We start from the raw sequence: 19,271 nt of genomic DNA on the forward strand, positions 1-19,271 counted from the left end.
AAAAGCTTAGCTTATATAATTTCTTATTTCTTGGAAGCTTCGGACATTCTTGTTAAGGGCGAATGAAGGGACAACATTTTTGGATTATTACGCTTTGCGCCTAATTATAGGCAACGTTTTTATTATACTCTCGCAACAAAAGTTGCTAAAGAGAGTATTACAGTTTTGTTCACATAACGGTTGTTTGTAACACCTAAAACTAAAAGAGTTAGGTATAGAGTCATATATACCAAAGTGATCAGGGTGACGAGTAGATTTGAAATCCGGATGTCTGTCCGTCCGTCCGTCTGTCCGTCTGTGCAAGCTGTAACTTGAGTAAAATTTAAGATATCTTGACGAAACTTGGCACAAATATTCCTTGGCACCATAAGAAGATCAAGTTCGAAAATGGGCAGAATCGGACCATTGCCACGCCCACAAAATGGCGAAAACCAAAAACACATAAAGTGTCATAACTAAGCCATAACTGAAGATATAAAAGTAAAATTTGGAATAAAGGATCGCACTACAAATCGGTTATTTGTATTTAACTCGCAAACTAATAAAGCTATATAAACCAAACTTTCTGCAGTCGGTTCTTTTACATACCCCACCCCACCCCATGAAAATAGTTGAAGTCGGATAATAACTACGCCCGCCTCCCATACAAAGGTTAGGTTGAAAATTACTAAAAATGGGTTAACTCACTAACGAAAAACGTCAGAAACACCAAATTTTACATAAGAAATGGCAGATGGAAGCTGTACTCAGATTTTTTTACAAAATGGAAAATGGGTGTGGCAGCTCCACTTATGGGTCAAAAACCATATCTCAGGAACTACTCGACCGATTCGAATGAAATTCGGTATATAATATTTTCTTGACACCCTGATAACAAGGACAAAATGGGCGAAATCGGTTCACAACCACGACTTCTTTCCTTATCACTCAATTTTGAATTCCATCTGATTCCTTCACTTTATAATGTAAACATAAGGAACCAATGAAGATAGCGGAATAAAACTTTACACAAATAGTGCATATCATCTCTGGCTTCACTTGTGAAAAAATTGTCGAAAACGGACCATAACTTTCAAGGCCCCAGATATCGAACATGTTGAACTCAGCGTCTAAGGATAAATTTTAACCGAAAATATGGGTAAATCTCTCAGATATCTCAATTTAATTCAGAGGAAATTGTTTTCTTCTAATATTGTGTCTCTGTTCCAAAAATTATTAAAATCGGGTCATAACATTTCCATATACCTCATTGAAGGTTTTTCAAAAGTATCTTTTCCTAGCTCCCATATACCTAATATAGGTTTTTCAAAAATACGGTGAGCTTTATTCCGCATATATGTATTGGTTAAATTTCTTCAATAAATTGCGAGAGTATAAAATGTTCGGTTGCACCCGAACTTAGCCTTTCCTTACTTGTTTATACTACTTTTTATACTATTTTGTTAATTATTATTTTTTATATTTGGCTAAAAGAATACCTCATTTTTATACATAATTTTTCAAAAAAAAAAAAATAATAATAGTAAAAATTACGAAAAAATTACAACAATTAAATTTAAAAAATATATATATAAAATTGTATAATGTTTAATTTTATTATATGATTTTTAAACTTTATGTAAAATTATTTTTTTTTTGTTATATAGACTTCTTTTATTTATAGAATATAGATATTTTGGAAACAAAAAATAGTTTTAGTTCATAAAAAATTGCTTCACAAAAATTAGATAATATTATTTTTTTTTTCATAATATATATAAGAAGGAACGATTTTTATGCATAATAATAATAATAAAATTATAGCGAGACTTCTTTTCCAATTTTTATTGTGCCATATTTTATATATTTTCTATTTTACAAGCACTTTTTTTTAATTATATACATAGAATTTACACCTTCTATTCATATTTGTTTAAAAAATATTTGTTGAACAACAACTATAAGTAAATTATTTAATAATATAAGAAAGCATACTTTACCTTGAACGCTTTCTTTTGCTGCAAAACTGTATTAATTGTTCTAGAAAATTTTATTTTCCGAAGACACTTCAACACTTCTATGGCTTCAGTACCAACTGTCACAAAAACCAGACTGGAACGACATTTCGACGGAATACACGCAAATAATGCAAAGAATATGCTTTTTTATTAGTTTTAATTGTGAAATACCACAAATACCGCAAAATAGCTTATGTATATGAGAGAACAAAGACGCTTCGCCACTGAAGCACAAAAACGTTGCTAAAAAGTATTTTTTTCTCGCACAGTTTTTATTATTTTATTAGCATACGCTGCTAATCAATGAAATAACTGTAATAAAATAATTTTAATTAATTAAAAAATGGCGCTTGACGCTTGTTCAACTGCTTTAAATTGCAGGCAATAACAACAACAAGCTGCAATATTGCACTTGCCACGTGTGCGGATGTTCGAGAATATGGTTGTATGTTGTATTTATTTGCCACTGCGAAGATGACTTTTCACAAAATTTCAAGACGCTTTGGCTTCAAAAAGCGCAAAATTCCACGAAAACTAAATACTTAGTTGACACCGTTAAATGGCGTGTCAGCGTAGTCTTCACCCACTACTGCTGATTTCTCTAAGGAGTTCAAACGCGCTGCTTAAAAAGACAGCCGAGAGCGTGTACACTTGCACGCCAGCGTGTCATGTCTTTAACAATTGACGAGTTGGCTTTCAAAAGCGAGTCACACACACACACAGACTGCGCGTCTAACTTGACGTGCTATAATTAAAGTAAAAACAACAACACACTGTCGCTCTTGGTTAAAGGTTTTATGGTTTCCTTATGCAAATCTAGCTACTTTAACGGTATAACGCGTGACGTGACACTATTTTTTTTTATTTGTAACTGTACTTTCTCTTCTTTTAATGTGCGTTTTGCCACTAACAAGCAGTTCACTTGCCAATAGCTGGTGTTTCCGTCTCCTGGTTGGTTGGATATCCGTACGCGTCGCCTAATTGCGTTCAACTGTTTTGTCAAGTAGCTGCGAGTCTGCTGTCTGGCTGCATCCAGACGTGTCCACACTTGCCGCAATTTTATCTATCATTTGTTGTTTTTTTTCTTCGCTATTTGTCACGCTGATAAAGGCTTTAATTATATCTGCAAGTATCTATTTTCCACTTCCAACACACATACGCTTATATAGCTATTATATATGGATCTAATGTATACTAAATTGCGAAATAACTATTATGTGTCAAGTTTTTTATCTGTATTTATATTGTCATAGCATTTTCACCCACTTATTTTTATGTTTGCCTTCCCATTCGCTCATTTAGTAATTGAGTTCTACTGAAATACTTTCATACTAGTATATAATGTCCTTAAGCATTCGACTTTGCTGATTGCAAGATTGAACTACAAAAAAGATTCTCAGAGGAAAGTCGTAGAACGACGAAAAAATGTAATGTCTAAAAATGCGATGTATTTTTCTTTAATAATTTTCGTTCTACATATTGTAAAAAAAATTTCAAACAGGTGGCAACACTTCTCATTAATATCACCGACAAAATCATTTTAAGCCTGCTTTGTTAATACCTACATACATTTAAATTTTGTAAATTTAAATTTTTATTAGCAATGAGTAGGTAAAAATAGGTGGCAACCCTACTAAAAATAGTATTTACAGAATCCTTTCATAAACCACTTTCGTTTGATACCCATATTGTAATGTCTTAGTTATTTGAACAATTTATTTGAGATATTTAGTAGGTGGCAACTCTGAAAAATATTTTAAACTGCTAGTCATTATAAAAAAACACATATCACCGACAAAATCATTTTAAGCCTGATTTGTTAATACCTACAATATATTTTCTAAATTTTTATTTTTATTTGCAATGAGTGTCTACAAACAGGTGGCAACCCTACTGAAAATATTATGTATTGAAAACTTTCATAAACCGCTTTAGTTTGATACCCATATTGTAATGTCTCAGTTATTTGAACAATTTATTTGAGATATTTAGCAGGTGGCAACTCTCAAAACTCAAAAAAAAAAATAAACAGCTGGGAGGCCAACTCGAACGTATATGGATCTGAAAGTCCTCGAACACTCCCTTACTTTAGTACGAGTATTGTAATCTATGGTTTTTTTAATTTGTTAGATATCCATATTGATTTAATTATTAATAAGTGGCTAAAAACAGGTGGCAACACTACTGAATTTTTTTTAACTGTAAACTTGCGCAACCCTCTTTTGTTTGATGTTTATTATTATTTTATTCGATAACTGTATTTGATAACAAAGTTAGCCGGTGGCAACTCCGACAAATGTTTGGAATTATTTTTAGTTTGGCGCCCATATTGCAAGTTGTTGTTTATTTTAAAAAATTATTTATCCAAAAAATAAATCTATGGCAACCCTATACAAATTTTTATCTGTAAATTCTCGTAAATCTCTTTTTATATCTACCCGTATTATTATTAGTTTGAAATATTTAAAATATTAATTATTATTAAGTGACTAAAACAGGTGGCAACTCTTCTGAAGATATTTTTAACTGTAAACTTACATGAACCTCTTAAATTTCATACCCATATTGCAATGTTTCTTTTGTTCGATCCATATATTTGACAAAAAAAAAAATTAACAAGTGGCAACCCTGAAAATATTTCGAACAATAAACATTCGCAAACCTTTTTCAATATGATGACAGGCTTGTAATATGTCGTTTATTAAAAAAAATATTGTACCAAAAAATAAAATATGGCAACCCTACTCATACATATTTTGATCTGTAAGCCCTCGTAATCCTCTTTACTTTGATACCCATATTGTATGTTTAATTAGTTTGAGATTTATAATTCTAGATATATTTTAAAAGGATGGCAACTATTTTCAAAACATAATTTTTTAAATTGGCAATTCCTAGTTAGCTACTCCTATTAAATTTTCTAAAATTAGCCTTCACTACAGATATTTAAAAAACAAAAATTATATTTATTAACACTCGACGAAGAGAATAAGAAAACGAATATACAATACTCAAATATATAGGAAATAACTGTAAATTACAGTTAGTATCAAACTAAGAAGCGATAAACTCAACGCAAACCCAATAATTTGAACGGTAGATTGGAGAAGAACTGCACAAGCACCAAAATAACAAGAGCGCTCACGCCAAGTATGATGAGACCTTTAATAAGCACGGGTAGCAGTATTTTTTGGAAGGACTTCAACGGATTTGTAAGTGGATTGAAAGAGGTGTCGGGACGCCTTTGAAGCAAACGAATGAAAAATGAGAGCAAAAAGTTGATATTTCACGCAGTCTACTTACGATGGAATAGCTAAAGCATTTGGTGGATTGCGACCAATGCCAACCGCATTCGCAGCCGCTTCTGCCTCAGTAAGCATTTCCAATTCGATTTCGATTTTCCCCTGAAAAAATAAAGAACAAAATTCATATTTATATGTAAATCATCATTAAATCTCCACGCTTACAGTTTGCGATCGCATCTGTTCTTTGAGTCTCTTATCCTTGGAAATTTGATCGATTTGTCCATGCAATGGAAACCAACCGCGTATGCGTTTCTTGGCAAACAAATTGACCGGCGGTCGGCGACGATGTGTTATGCCATGTAAACGTGCCAGTGGTTCGGGTAGTTTAATGCCGGCGAACTCATTGGTCAACGCGCAGAAACGCTTATTTGTGCAGGGTTCGGGAAAGTTCGACAAATTCAACTCGAGCATACCGAGAAATTCATTTTTCGTTATGAAATCATTGTCCCAGACTTGTAGATATAAAATGGGCGGATGCTTTACTTCGTATTCGTTGAGTATGCCACTCTTGACTTTGATAACCATCTTAAAAAAATTAAGAATGAGACGGAAAAGTTGTGATAGTTTAGGTTAAGGGTAGTGATGTTAGAATTTGCGTTTTTCGTATATAAAAACGTAATTTATATATGATGTGAGATGTTAGGAAAAGTGAAGACCATCTCATACGTGTTTTTTCTGTTTTTTCCTATATATTCGGAAAAATCTGTTAAAAAATTTCCCTCAAATATTCAATTATCTTTCATTGATATCCATATTGTATTATATCTAAACTATCCAAAGCCCGAAATGTTTCAAGGTCTTCAATCTATGTATGTAAAAATATATGAACTTTTGGCTCGAAACACATTTTCATTTTTAAAAAAGGTCTCATTATGTCGTAGTTTTTATTTAGAATTTGGAATCTATTCCTGATTTTGTACCACTTTAGTGATGCCAGAGCTATTTAATGTTGTTAATTTGGCAAATCTTTACTGGTTATTAGTGCATATAATTCCTGGGAACCATACTTATTTTGGTAGGTTTTTGGCATATTGAATTAATCCATATTTCTTTCACAGTTGCGACTATGAATAGATTCATTTAAAGATTGGTTACTTTGCCCTGTTTCTATGTCATATTGCTAGCGTGTTTCTGTTCAGAAGTTAGGTATTCGAGAATACCGCCCACGCCAAATGCATTTTGACTAAAATGTATATTATCAAACATGTTTAATTGGTTGAGCGTAGTGTTTCATTTCCACGTTCTTATAAGATAGAAACAGTAGTTTATCAGATACGTACATTAAACTTTCTAGGAAGAGGAGTTTTTAAATGTTTTCAATCTTCTGAATCAAATAACTGATAGATGAAGTCACGCCATTAAAATTCTAGAGTGAAAGTTAAAAAATATTTCACAAAACCGGGCGGGGTCTATATACGATTTAAACAACAAATAAACAATTGCGTCTGGAGATCTATTGTCTAGAATTACATACATTGGAAATTGATTAAAAAATAAAGTTCTAATCGCAGATCATTTCAGTAGGGCAATCTACTGAACAATTTTGGAATTTTTGTATTCTTTGAGGTTAGATGATTTAAAAAGGAGAGGACGATGACCTCGTGGGTTCGAAACTTAACTAAAATTACAGAAAATTTGTCAATATAAAGAGATTATTAATAGAAATCCAAAAGACAGTTTGAACAACAACAAAAATATTTACCAAAATATGGGTAAAAAACTTGAGGAAATTTTTGTGGTTGAAAAACAAGTAAGGAAAGGCTAAGTTCGGGTGCAACCGAACATTTTATACTCTCGCAATTTATTGATGTAATTTTATAAAGATAACACAATTCGATCCATATATTCTGATTAAAGTTCAATAGAATCACGAAAATCATCATAAATAGTATATGGGAACTGAGGTAATTCCTGAACCGTTTTCACCACCAAGATATAATATATCGAAGACTATACGCCCACTTAATTTTATATTATCTATAATTAGGTATATGGGATCTGAGGGAAATTATGACGCGATTTTAACCACTTTTGGTACATAGACAAAATTTGATAAGAAAAAAATTCAGAGAGAATGAATTACATTAAAATATCTGAGAGATTTACCTATATTTTCGGTGAAAAATTATTCTTAGGCACCGAGTTCTTCATGTTCGATATCAGGGGCCTTGAAAAGTCATGGTCAAATTTTGACAATTTTTTCACAAGTGATGTCACAGCTCAAATACAGTATTTGTGTAAAGTTTTATTACGATATCTTCATTGGATCTTAATGTATATATTATAAAGTGAACGAATCCGAAGAATTCAAAATTGAGTTATATAGGAAGTAGGCGTGGTTGTGAACCGATTTAGCCCATATTCCACCCGTGTCATCAGGGTGTCCAGAAAGTCTTATATACCGAATTTCATTGAAATCGATCGAGTAGTTCTTGAGAAATGGTTTTTGACCCATAAGTGAGCGATGCCACGCCCATTTTCCATTTTGTAAAAAAAATCTGAGTGCAGCTTCTATCTTACATTTCTTATGTGAAACTTAGTGTTTCTGACGTTTTTCGTTATTGAGTTAACCCACTTCTAGTAGTTTTCAACCTAACCTTTGTATGGGAGGTGGGCGTGGTTATTATCCGATTTCTTTCATTTTTGGACTGTATAAGGAAATGACTAAAAGAAACGACTGCAGAAAGTTTGGTTTATATAGTTTTTTTGGTTTGTAAGATATATACATAAAACCTATTTTCAAAAAAAAATACATCTAAATGTGCCCTAATGCGATCCTATGTTCCAAATTTTATTTTCATAACTTTATTTATATCATAACTAAATGACACTGTATAGGTCTTCAGTGGACCGATTTTGCCCAAGGAATATGTATTCCCAGTTTCATTAAGATATCTTAATTTTTCGCTTGCACGGACAGACGGACGGACAGACATCCGGATTTCAAATCCACTCGTCATACTGATCATTTATATATATATAACCCCATATCTAACTCTTTTATTTCTTGGTGACACAAACTAAGGGTTGTTTGTGAACAAAACTATAATACTCTGTGCAACAGGTTGCGAGAGTATAATGACGTTTAGTACTTGAACGTTCCCATAAATTATTTAGCAGAATATGTTGGAACTGTAACAACATATCTAACTTGACAAATAATGTATCAACCTAACCTTAAAGTCATTTCTGGTATTCATGCTTATATATTTTTTTTATTTTCCTTGTTTTATTATTTCGTAAATATGAAATAGCAAACATCAAAACGAAATTCATAAATATTTATGTCTTACCGAGAAATTACAAAAATTAATATAATTCGGCGCGCAAAATGTAAATCAACAAAGTTGGCTGTCAATGTACTTAGTGGCTTGGAGACAAGGATGTGTGTTAAAGTGGTGATATTAAAGCAAGTCGGCGTCATATTTCTGTTCTGTTTTTTTGAAGTGTTTTTATGACAAAATATTTCTTTGAATTCCTGGAAACTGTCAATAGTTTATTCACATTCAGAAAAATCCAGAGCACATTTTTTTCTAAATACTAATACTTATGAGTCAATACATCTTTACTACGCATTAATTAATGCTTAATACTTTTATCACAAAAAAATATCAAATAACAAAAAGAAAATCTTAAATCTTGCTGATCTTATTTTCAACAAAATAACACTTTTTTACCCCCATCACATTTTGTACCATTATTTTCGCTTTAATAGCGAAATCTTTACTTGAAAACAATACTTTCTACCATAATCTCATATTTGCATATTTTTACTTAGCGCTCATTAACTAAATGAGCTGCGAACACATATAAAAAATTACAAAAAAAAATTTCAAATTAATGAAGTTAATCATTCTCACCATATCCTCATTGGCAGAGTACTTGATGGGGAAGAGCATGCGCCAATTAAAAGCAGCCTCTCCATCGAACGAACGGTAATGGATATCAGTGGCTTGCGATTGCTCCTTATCCGCACACCAGCTGCAGTACAATATTAATTAAGTTTAGTTTTATTAAGGAAATATTTCTTTGAAAAAAAAAACACTTCGTTAATTAATGAATAATGAATATTTGAAAGCAAATACGTGGTTTACTGATTTTTTTATAATTTAATGAGTTGCTGCTTAGATTTGAGCTTTTCAATAACCATGCGTAATTGACCAATTAACAATGCACATTTACACGTACTCACCCCTTCACACCGATATCACTCATCTTTTTGCCGAATATATTACGCTCATCCAACATTATGTCGGAGCAACCGTAAATGACGACACGCAATTCGTAAGCTTGTGGTGGATGCGGGGTGATGTCAATGGGTGGTGGTATATTCAAGTTGCCCTCGTATAGTTCAACCCATAGTTGTATTTTGCCCTGAAATTATATGAGAAGAGCGAAATGGATTTGTTTTCTAAAACTTGTTAGTGGAAGGAGGAGGGTACTAGATTTGGTGGTATGTATAGACCGATATTGTATAATTTTGTGACCGGATAACTTTATAGTGAGCGCAATACAAAGTAAAAAGTCAGCGATAGGTACGGTAATCATTATAAATATTGGATTTATGGGGGTCTGGCTAAAATTAACACTGATCTCATCCAATGTTGGTCTGAAATTTCACTAAAATTGCATAGTAACTGATATATTTGGTATCAGTATACTCTAGTATACTCGTATTTCGACTGGACAAGGAATGATTCAATTGCGACTATTTTTGGATCAGAGTTACCACATTTGAAGAGAGAAATTCTATATCTAAACTTTAATTAACGCTTGAGTAATCTACTCGAAACAAAAGGAAGCTTATGATAAGCAGGTGGGATTTTTCAGATTTCCGATTTGTACTGAATAACTGAAATTCCAAGTCGGTCAAGTATTTTAAAATATATGACACCTTTTTTTTAAAAAAAGGCCCTAGCTTTAGTGTTTTACGAAGTATGTACATTAAAGCTATTAGAGACTGAAACAAAGTACGCTTCTCAAAACTTTAAAATTAAAGCTCCTTCACACTGTGACCTTTTGTACTAAAGCCGACTTTTGAAACTTAATGGCTGCCTGTGTTTTAGCCTGTAATGTTAAAGGCGTAGCAACGAACCCATTTTGCTTATATTCAAACTGGTATTTCATATTAAATTCTTCCAAATGACTAAGGTTAATAAGCCATCTCTTAGGTTAGGTTAGGCCTACCAGACAGAAAGCCACACATAGACCAGTTTTGGCCCTTTGTGATACCAGATGGGGCGTCGTCACGTAGTTAGTGAGGAATAGTCATCCGAATATTAGTAGGTTCTGCGGTTTTACACACGATACCTCTTCCAGATTATTGTATTGTGAAGCCCCCAAATGTCGAAGCCCTTGCCTTGATAATGCAGGACAATCATACAAGAGATGTTCCATTGTTTCTTTGGTATCTTACTCTTGACATTTCCAGCAGTCTTCGCTAACTATAGGCGTGCGCCGCCCACCAGACTGTGACCAGTAAGCATGCCGATCATGTTCCTACATTTCCTTCTATCGAGCGTCAGTAGAAATCTCGTTTACTTCTGATCTACCGGTTTGCTCATAACATTTGTGGTTTAAAATCCCGGTAGATCCCTCCAGCACGCTATGGACTTTCTCCCCAAGTTTCTCTCTAGATCATCAACACACCTCTTAAATAAAATGATTTGTTTGTCTATCCAACTTTTTTCTTTATATAAGTCTCAGTACTTTTGAGCTCTTTCCTCTGATTAATTATATTACAAAATTTCTTACCTGCTCTATACCGGGACAATCTCGTCGATACAATGTCCGTGTCTCAACATGCTCTGGTACCAATTTATAACAGAAAGATGGCAGTTGATCCAAATGGTGTAAAGCTGTTAAGCTTAGACGCTCCTGTAGTTCCTCGGCTAAAGGATTGAAATAAAGACGAAATAGATTATAATGATATTGACTATATACAATCAAAAGAAAAGACGGATCTTTTAAATAGAAAATTTCATTAATTTAGGGGCTCCTGACTAGATGACTTTCTACTTTTTTAGAGACCCAATCAGTAATCTTATTATTAAGTGGTGAAGATTTGGAGTCTTTTTCATTAATTTTTGGTAGCAAATAGTATAACAAGTGTAACATATGTTCCAAGATATCACTTATATAAGTACTATTGGCTTAACTAAATGTTTCATGCGTCAAACGAATAAAAAGTTTCATTTTTTTATAAAAAAAATCTACAAACCCAACGCAAGTCGCGTTTCGTCCTTAAACTTAACGCCATCCACTTCAATGCGATTTTCAACGAATTTCGGTGCCGGCAAATCGCGCTGGGAACAAAGTTCCGAGAGAATTTCGAAAGGTGTGGCCATGTTGCGCCATTTGTTATAGCCGGTTCTGTAAGAGGATTGCATTTTCCTTTTATTACGAATAAACAGTTTAAATAAAGAGTAAATATTACGTGGACTAAATACGTACTTTGAGTATTCCTTCGAAATACCAACAGCAGCGCCATGTTTTGTACGCCAGCGATCTTCCAAGTCGATATAAGTGGAACCAATATAATCGTCCGTAAATAAATTGCGATCGAAAACGGAGACCTCCAGCATATTGTCTCTAAGAAAATATGAAATTAATAAGATCATGAATATGTAAAATTGAATTAAATGTAGCTCAATGAGTAAATAGAGAACAGTCCTACTGTTCTTCAAAGTTCGTATGAATAGAAATCTCATGAGTTATCGACTACTAACTACTTGAGACTTCTAATATAGTTAAAATCCATTGATCTATTAAAATTTCTTGCGCAAGAGCTCACCTCGGCAGTACAGCATCCATTTGAAAACACTTTCCGAAAACCGGATTACTCTCATTAGGCACGTAATGCGCACGATTGACCACCGTCTTGCCGCCTAAGTGCAGTCTCACATAAGCATCCGATTTGGAGTTCTTATCGTGCGGTCTCAACTGAACACCTTGTATCACATAAACGCGTACAATGATCTTTGTCAGATCGGTTAGCGTATGGAGTTCGGCCTGATAGCGTGGATTTAGCGCCGCTGCGAGTGGACGCAACATAATGCCGTCGCCACCATCATTCGTACCACATTTACAGGGCACAAGTTTAATATTTAATTTCAGCGTTGCATAGGTCTCCTCTTTCGGCATGGCGTTCTTCTTATACTTCACGCCATGCACCAGTTTTACCGGCTCGGCCCAGTCATGCAAATAATCGAGATCGGCTTGACGCTCCAACTCATTCGGGTAGATAATCAAGCTTTGCTTATATAAATGCGAGAGATCACCAGTTTCCTGAGTAAGAAAATAATAAATAATTTTGAAAGAGGCTGATTCCAAAACTTCTATTCGCTCACCTGATATGTGTATATGGAATTGTAATATTTTGTCCACCAGCTGTACTGTGTCTCATCGATTATTTTTGTTAAGTCAGTGTTATCGATGGGCGGTAGTTTTGTGAGATCTTTGGATCTTTTGAATACGTCCAAAGTTCTTTGGAATAAAGTCGGTTTGTCTCTATGCAGTAATGGCTGAGTTTCGTTGTCCTCGTAATCGCCAATCTGCAACATCGTGGTACCTTCTTCGTCCGGTGTTGCCGGTATACATTTCACGGTTTTATCGACTTGTAGAAAACGTTTTGAGTCAGGTATCAAAACTGCGCCTAATGTGGTTTCAGCGCCTTTGGATGAAACGGACACATCGGTGGCTATGATGGCGGGCCAGTATTCTAGTTGCTCTGGGAGACTCTGAAAGATAAAAAAATATGTATATTGAGATCAGTTAGGAAGACTGTTGTAGAAGTCAACATGAAGAAGGGTTTTCACATCTCAGTGCCAAAAAGTGTTTAACTGCACGTACTTTGGCCTCGAAAGCGCACGTACTTTGGCTAGAACAGCTTTCTAACTAAAAAGTCTTAATGCACAAGTCTTCCGACTAATGTTAAAACTTGAAACCCTTCTTCATGATTTGTGGAAACTGAGATACTCACCACAACTCCAGAAGCGAAGATGACCAAGAAGTTTATGCTATTCTTCAAGCGTGTCGAGGATAGGCCGCTTGTCAGCAAAAGATCACCCATCATGACCTTGATACGATGTCTGCCACCAAAAGTGGTTTTAGTGTAGTTTCGAAAGCCGATGAATACAACCTCCAAGCTACGGATGATAAGCATGAGCGAAAGTACTTTCAAATTGGAAAGAACCACATAATTTACTCACACAAAGTTCTTCATAATCGGCCTTATACTCGTCGGTATATTCATTGTAATGGTCGGATCTGGCAATTCCAATTTACCAATTTCTTCGGTTGTCTCAACTAGTTCAGCAGACATCAGCACCTCGGCTCTCACACCGCCGTTCTGTGCAATTGGAACCCACGTCAGTGGTGGCGGCGAAATAACTTTTAATTTCTGATATTTCTGCATGGCAGTGCGGGTCTTCACCATTTTATTTGGTTTGAGCTTACCCTCCGCTTCTTCACGCGCACTATCATCGGCCTCTTTCATGCTAATCACCGATACCGGCACACTACCACAACCCACATAATCGTTAGCCGTTAAGCGATCATGATCGTACAATTCGACAGCCACCAGCGGTGGATTCTTCATATACCACTGTAGACTGCCGGGGAAGACAACGACATCGAAGCAGATCACACAATTCCATATGGGTGAGAGTGTGGCCTCTGCGGTAGATGTTTGTGCCCACTGTGAACCGAATATGACGCGCAGATAGCCATCACAGAGCCCACTAGTATCGCTGCCCGGACGTATCTTAGCTTGATGTATGAAGACGCGGCATTTATAAACTGTATAGTGTATTATCGGTGACCAATAGTATAATTCGGTCTGCTTCCAATCGTTAGTGATGCTGGCCAAATACTCAGTACGTTCACTATCCACCACAATGCCAAGAGAGCCTTGTATAATGCCGACATTACAGCCACAGTTGATGCAACTATGCTGACATTGAATGTCCTGGAAAAGGAAGAAGAAGTGGCTTAGGAAGTCTGATGGAACCACAGATCTAGCTAAGTAAATGTTCAGACCGCTGCCTGTCTGAAGGGTCACCATATCTTCCTTTCGAGGGCATATATTACTTTCTTTTTCTTATATCGACTCAACTCACCTTGAATATGAAATTTCGCGTGCGCCAACACAAACTATTCGGACTCGCTGACTTATCTCTGGGCGCATTCAAAAAGTACTTGCCATTCAAACGACATACCGCAATATCATTCCTGCCCGAAGCGCTAAGCATTATAAACAGCGTGGGCCACTCATCCTGCAGACGTGTCGTGGCCAAAAGACTCTTCAGCTCATTGGAATGTAAAACCATTTGATCGACAACTTCAGCAATGGTGGACTCTATGAGTATAGATGGTGAAGTCTTGAGCTTGTGACGCATGGCGCGTAGCTTTTCAGGGAACTTTTCCTGGTAAGAAACGAGAGATAATTAATTTCATTTAAAAGCGTTAAAGGAAAGTGGATACTAACAAAAAATGAATTAATATAGACCAAACGATTAGCGTCCCACATAGTTGTCTCTTTGAAACCCGTATATTCCAGACGCTTATCCTCGACGCCTTCTTTCAATTTACTCTGCAAATGCATAATGATTGCCTTGAAACACTTGGCTTGCAACACAAATTGATTGGTGTACTTGATTTGGAAAAGTTTGAATGTTGCCAGCTCAGATTCCTGTGTAGTGTCAGGACATTAAAATAGTGAAGTAATGATGTTTTTTATTCCTTAACTATTAAATCCAATATTTCTTGCATATAATAATCGCTATCGAACTTATAGCGATTGTCGGGCATTGTGATTTTTAGATAGACCGCTTTATAAGGTGCTTCCTGGCGAAAATATTTTAAGCTGTTGCCAGTGTTGTTGTGTTTACCCGCATAACTCTTTAGAAAACACTCCACGTAGTTCGAGGAATTCTCTGAATATTAGATAGGAAAATGTTAGAAGTCTATAAAACTGTAAGACTCAGAATACTAGAGATATCCCTATTCAGAACTACACTCAGAACATATCCGAACAATCTGTATATCTTAATTACCTGCAAGCTTCATGGTAATTTTACAGTTACTGAAATTTCCGTGCAGAAAGTCACCCTGCAACGGTAGAAATTCCACTAGAAATGTCTCTTCCTGCCACCAACGCTTCTCGTCTAACGGCGCCACGGGTTTAGTTAATAGATCTCGCGCCGGACCGGATGGTAAACACTCCGAAACGACTTCTACCAAAAGCCGTCCCAAATACTGCAATGGATTTGATATATCGTAGAAATGTACATAAGTGGGACCCAAGGCTGGCTTATCTGCAAAAGAGTTGTTATATATATTTAATTCAAATGATGCAAAAATTCATTATGAAATCTATATGTGATTCCGCGCTCGAGAAGAAACCTTTAAAAGCGATCTCATCGAAATGTATCTCATAGTCAGCGATAGTCTTCCACTGTAAATGCTCATGTGAGAGAATTTGTACGACAAAGGTCTGCGATAGTGATGGATAGGTCCATGAAAAGCACACCGAATGGTTCCACTCCGGTTGAGTAGTGGACTTGCAAACATTTGTCTTGCCCTTGAAAGGATGGAATCTAAACTTTAGAAATGAAAGGTCACTGGTGAATGGGACGGTGTCACAAGTACATGGTTGCCAGCAAAGGATACTTGTATGAGATAGTCACTCTTCTTGGTCAGCACTGCCTTATAGAGTGTGACATTATAACGGATATTGCACTGCATGGAATTGTCGGCATTTTGTAGCATGTTGCTAAGAAAGGTCGCAAGAAAGAATTAGAAAAATATTAAAACTTAATTTCATATACTCGTACCGCTCGATATTATCATAGTCCTGATTTATTTGCCATCTATTCAACTCTAGCATGTCGTCGTTTGGCCTTAACACAGTATTCGGATCGGAGTTCTGTGTTACGATTGCCAAATCGATCTGCAGATAACCTTTAGGTGCACCCGGTGTATTATTGGACACATCTGCAATGGAGGCCTCCAGACGACCCCACTTTTTGAAGAAACAACGATTCGGTTGATTCCAAACGCTCTGCAGATCTATTAGCAATTCACCATGCGACATGGTCTTCTTGCAGGCGTTTCGCTTACGCACTTCGTACAGCACCGTTAAACGCAAAAGTTCCGTTAGCGTGCAGCGGATTTCGAATACGAAATACTGTGGAGAGAAGTTGCTATAATTTTTAGCTCTCTGTGATTTCATTAACTTTACCTCATTGTAAAAGGGGTTTTCTGAGCGCGCGTATGGCTTGGTGGTCCTATGTGCCTTGTCGAGCGTAATGCGTACGGATGTCTCGCCTGTGAAAACTCCCAACTGTCGTGCTTTGTGTACCGTTGTACAGATGAGATAATCTTGACTCATGCTCAGGAAGCAATCATTTTGCGCCATCGGTAACATTTGTGTGCCGATTTCGCTAAATCCAATCGTTTTCGCTGATATTTTCGTAAATTTTCGTTTTTCAGTTAAAAGGAGAAAAAATAAATTTGAATATTTCGTTTCAGATTTTTTAGTGCTCAATTGAAGTAAGAACAAAAGTTATTGACTGTCAGACTGAAAGTTTTCTTACGGTTCTCTTTTTCACTAGGTTGGAAATAAGTGCTGGGAAATATTTCGTTATTTTATGAAAGATAAACTAGAGTTTTTTTAAGTTATAACGAAGAAAGAACTTTGGAGACTTGCACTTCCAGATAATTTAAACGAAGTGGTATTTCGAAAAGTCTATCTCTTTCTAAACCGATGTTTTTGAAGTTGTCATATACCTTTTTAAAAAGTACGAAGAATCATGAAAAGACTTGTCGACCAAATTGGTAATAGGTTAGGTTAGGTTAATCTGGTAGGCCAATGAGCCACACATAGACCGATTTTAGTCCTTTGCGATACCAGATGAAGTGCCATCAAGTAGTCGATGAGAAGTAGTCAATCTTTAGAATGTTTGCGCTGTCGGAAGCTCTCAATTAACTTAGTTTTCGGCTGCCAGACCATTGTAGCGTCTTTCAGGCAGAGCTAGCTGCCATTGAGGTAGCAGTAGATATAATGCTTCGAAGTGCGGCATCCTTCAGAAAGGTGTGAATTCACTCCGACACTCTAAGCAAGTAAGGGAGTGCCTAACATGGTTATCAGTAGCTTCGACCTACTTTATAATCCGACTTGTGTGGGTACTCGGTCACAGAGGAATCGCTGGAAACTGCAAAGTGGATCAGCTTGCAATAGAGGGTACCCTAGCAATATTGACGTCGTAGGGAAAACGTGCGGGCAGTCCGTGGTCCACTTGCGCCAGAGCGTTGGACACACTGTCTTCGAGTGAGCTCGCAAAACGCTGCAGAACAACCAGCACCTGCGCAGTAGCGAGGTCATTCTGGCCCACAGTGGATCGAAAACGGTCTTTACAGCTACTGTCGCTTAGCAAGGCTCATCTTTCCGCGATCAATGGAGTGCTTACTGGTCATTGCCCAATAGGAACACACGCGGTGAGGCTAGGGATGAAGTCAGACACCCTCAATATCCACCATTCGCCAGACTTAGGTTAAAGCACCTCGATAGGAATATCTTCGGCGAACTCAGCGAAGTAACTGGAATCGACATTAGCCGCCTTGAGGACAGATGAGATTCCCCGCATCTGCGGAGATCTACCTTTTAACTTATCCTAGATCATCATATAGGCAGTGCATGTATTTACCTACGTTGATCACGCTTTCCGATGAAAGTTTAACGCCTCTCTCGGCAATTTTGTCTTCTAGATCGTTACCCTCGATGCCCCTGTGGTCTGGCACCCAGTAGAAGTGGAGCCGCTTATTTCTGGCGACATCCTCCACTGCTGCTTAGCTACACAAGACACTTTTGGACGATTCGCAAAAAGAGGATATTTCCTTGATTGCCGTCTTTAAGGTAGTAGCCTACTCCGTTCTCAATTTTCGAGTCGTCCGTAAAGATATTTAATGTACTGCATGCAGCTGCCACATCCTTACTATTTACCCCTCCCATTTGAACAGTGGGGTCAAGAAGTCGTTGCATGCAAAGCTGCCATTACCCACTGAGCTATAACCGAAGGTTCTATGCGTAAATTCTCCTGCTGACATTAGTCATGGCCCGCCGATTTTGTCGCGCTGTCTTCAGCAAAGAGATCTATAGGTGGCGGATATAGTATTAGTTCAAGATCCACCGTTGGTGGTTGGTAATAAGTCTGTCAATAAATACTTGTTGATATATTATTAGGGATTGAGAATCTCAATTAGTTCTGATGAATGGAATAAGGAGAGACACGAACTAACTTCACATTCTCTTAGAAAAGAACAATAAGGATAAATATCTCAAAATTTAAGAAGTAAAATGTATTTAGATGGTTTACTCTTCAAAAACTTCTGCTATGGACCGTACACCCTTCTTATGAAATTCTTTGATTATACTAAAATGCCTTAATTTCAGGAGAATCTCTCAATTATTTCAATGCGAGGCTACAATTTAACCTTACCCAATTCAGGAATTATGTAAGCCTTCGGACGAAGTGATGAATTATTTGTTGAATAAGATAGACATGGTCATGGTCGTTTTTCCAGATATAATTCAAAGTAGTATCAACAATTAAGACTTCTCGACCATGAGATAGATTCTTCTAGATCTATATAGACTGAATGTAAAAGAATTGGACAGACTTATAGGACTATCATTCAATATAGGCTCCATTACAGCTTAGAGCTTAAAGTTATTTCTGAAAAGATTTTTGAACGGATTAAAGGCAGAGCTTTAACAAATCGTTTCAATAAAATTGTGAATTGGTGTTAATAAACTTTATTAACTAAAAGCATGATAAACTTATTGTTTCAACTAAATATACTCTATATTAAATTTGAAATTACATTTAACTCAACATTCTGAACTCGAGTAACTCTGAACTTTATAACCACCTTGCTTAAGTCACCACACTATCACTTGGATATCAGC

General features: G+C 36.2%; 2 protein-coding genes across 4 annotated transcripts in view; both read right to left on the reverse strand.

Annotated features, from left to right (window-relative positions):
- The window catches only part of LOC105211081 (transient receptor potential cation channel subfamily A member 1), a 60,454-nt gene extending 57,246 nt beyond the window's left edge, over nucleotides 1–3,208 (reverse strand). The window contains exons 1-2 of the mRNA XM_054229113.1: nucleotides 2,875–3,208; nucleotides 1,980–2,309 (exon numbers count right to left, since the gene is read on the reverse strand). The gene's annotated coding sequence lies outside the window, so the exon portion shown is untranslated. The remainder of the gene's footprint in view (nucleotides 1–1,979; nucleotides 2,310–2,874) is intronic.
- Nucleotides 3,209–4,954: 1,746 nt separating this feature from the next.
- LOC105211043 (otoferlin) lies at nucleotides 4,955–16,870 on the reverse strand. 3 transcript variants are annotated; one of them, XM_011182303.3, is made up of 20 exons: nucleotides 16,545–16,870; nucleotides 16,138–16,490; nucleotides 15,974–16,076; nucleotides 15,707–15,905; nucleotides 15,358–15,618; nucleotides 15,050–15,237; nucleotides 14,790–14,993; nucleotides 14,422–14,727; nucleotides 13,513–14,270; nucleotides 13,284–13,449; nucleotides 12,652–13,041; nucleotides 12,096–12,589; nucleotides 11,756–11,893; nucleotides 11,523–11,674; nucleotides 11,057–11,193; nucleotides 9,495–9,676; nucleotides 9,163–9,283; nucleotides 5,465–5,827; nucleotides 5,301–5,401; nucleotides 4,955–5,239 (listed from the first exon to the last, which is right to left on the reverse strand). In XM_011182303.3, exons 1-20 carry the CDS (start codon nucleotides 16,728–16,730, stop codon nucleotides 5,068–5,070), a joined length of 4,974 nt encoding a protein of 1,657 aa, XP_011180605.2. In that variant the 5' UTR covers nucleotides 16,731–16,870; the 3' UTR covers nucleotides 4,955–5,067. The 3 variants fall into 3 exon arrangements, with proteins under 3 accessions (XP_011180605.2, XP_011180606.2, XP_054085084.1); XM_011182304.3 differs by having other exon boundaries at nucleotides 15,707–15,884; nucleotides 15,953–16,076; XM_054229109.1 differs by lacking the exons at nucleotides 15,050–15,237; nucleotides 15,358–15,618; nucleotides 15,707–15,905; ... (1 more) ...; nucleotides 16,138–16,490; nucleotides 16,545–16,870 and having other exon boundaries at nucleotides 14,790–14,894; nucleotides 14,956–14,993.
- Nucleotides 16,871–19,271: the final 2,401 nt, after the last annotated feature.

Source organism: Zeugodacus cucurbitae, chromosome 4 (genome assembly GCF_028554725.1).
Source record: "Zeugodacus cucurbitae isolate PBARC_wt_2022May chromosome 4, idZeuCucr1.2, whole genome shotgun sequence".
Lineage (NCBI taxonomy): Eukaryota > Metazoa > Arthropoda > Insecta > Diptera > Tephritidae > Zeugodacus > Zeugodacus cucurbitae.

Bases quoted from the DNA above. Each gene is read 5' to 3' on its own strand.
- LOC105211043 (XM_011182303.3), bottom strand. From the start codon at position 16,730: ATGTTACCGATGGCGCAAAATGATTGCTTCCTGAGCATGAGTCAAGAT. The intron at 15,619-15,706 runs GTTTCTTCTCGA...ACTCTTTTGCAG, and splicing joins CGATGAGATCGCTTTTAAAG to ATAAGCCAGCCTTGGGTCCC. The intron at 11,194-11,522 runs GTTTGTAGATTT...TCAATCCTTTAG, and splicing joins CGAAACGCGACTTGCGTTGG to CCGAGGAACTACAGGAGCGT.